Here is a 1,168-nt window from a genome sequence, read left to right on the forward strand (position 1 = left end):
TTTACTTTATTTTCTTTTGAGTGTCTCTTTTGTCTGCTCTGTGCCTTGTTCTCTTGCCTCATTTTGTAAATTACGGAGAAAGTTTTATCTCAATGAACTGCACAAGCCCGGTGATGTGGTTCTGGGTGGGCTGTTTGAAGTCCACTTCACCTCCATTTTTCCTGAACTGACGTTTTCCTCAGAGGCAGAAGAGCCCCGCTGCAAAGGGTGAGTGTCTGACTCAAGCATCACACAGCATGATTCTGTGCAAACGATGCTGCCTGTTCAGGGCATTCAGAAACAGCAACAACTATTATATACTGATTGTGAATGTTTTAGCAATAACCTTTGAAATATTGAAATGTAGCTGAATATGTATATTGTGTGATACAATATTACTACATGTGATCATTTTGGCATTTTGTGTGTTAGTTTTGATATTCTAGGGTTCAGGCAAGCAATGACCATGGCTTTTGCTATTGATGAAATCAACAAGAACTCCAACCTGCTCTCTAATGTGACTCTGGGATACAGTCTGTATGATAACTGTGGTGCACTTGTCATTGGGCTCAGTGGTGCCTTATCACTGGCAAGTGGTCAAGAGGAGCAGTTTCCAGTTCAGGAGAAGTGTTTAGGGACACCTCCAGTCCTGGGGATAGTGGGTGACTCCTTCTCAACATTCACAATTGCCACATCCAATGTGCTGGGTTTATTCAGAATGCCTATTGTGAGTTTCCTATATATTTTGTATTATTGTATTTTTCACTTAGTCACACTCAAAAGTGATGTGTTTTTGAAATATGAAACAGTTCTGACTGGGTCTGACTCTACATTTCTTTATAGGTGAGTTATTTTGCCACTTGCTCCTGCCTAAGCAATCGGCAGCGGTTTCCATCATTCTTTAGAACCATCCCAAGTGATGCTTTCCAGGTGAAGCACTTTTTGAGATTTGCAAAATACATCTGTTTTAGGCAGTACAACAAGCTTATATAAATTATCCTGGATGAGACAGATGACACTTTTTTTTCTTACTGATAACCTGAATTAATTTGTAAGGTCTTTACCTTACTGTTAAGCGCTGTGTGATAACGTGTTGTAAACTGCGCTATACAAATAAAATTGAACTGAACTGAACTGAATTAATAGCAGTGATTTATTGAGAACATCTACAGAATTAATATCTATTTTA

The 1,168-nt window shown here is 38.9% G+C and overlaps 1 protein-coding gene across 1 annotated transcript in view; it reads left to right on the forward strand.

The window, feature by feature from the left end:
- Positions 1–58: 58 nt before the first annotated feature.
- The window catches only part of LOC103364409 (extracellular calcium-sensing receptor-like), a gene marked incomplete at its 5' end in the record, with an annotated part of 17,904 nt that continues 16,794 nt past the window's right edge, over positions 59–1,168 (forward strand). Inside the window, 3 exons of the mRNA XM_008291526.1 lie at positions 59–207; positions 412–706; positions 823–909. Coding sequence (XP_008289748.1) covers positions 59–207; positions 412–706; positions 823–909 — 531 coding nt within the window. The remainder of the gene's footprint in view (positions 208–411; positions 707–822; positions 910–1,168) is intronic.

Source organism: Stegastes partitus, unplaced genomic scaffold, assembly GCF_000690725.1.
Source record: "Stegastes partitus isolate 25-593 unplaced genomic scaffold, Stegastes_partitus-1.0.2 Scaffold747, whole genome shotgun sequence".
NCBI classification, from domain to species: domain Eukaryota; kingdom Metazoa; phylum Chordata; class Actinopteri; family Pomacentridae; genus Stegastes; species Stegastes partitus.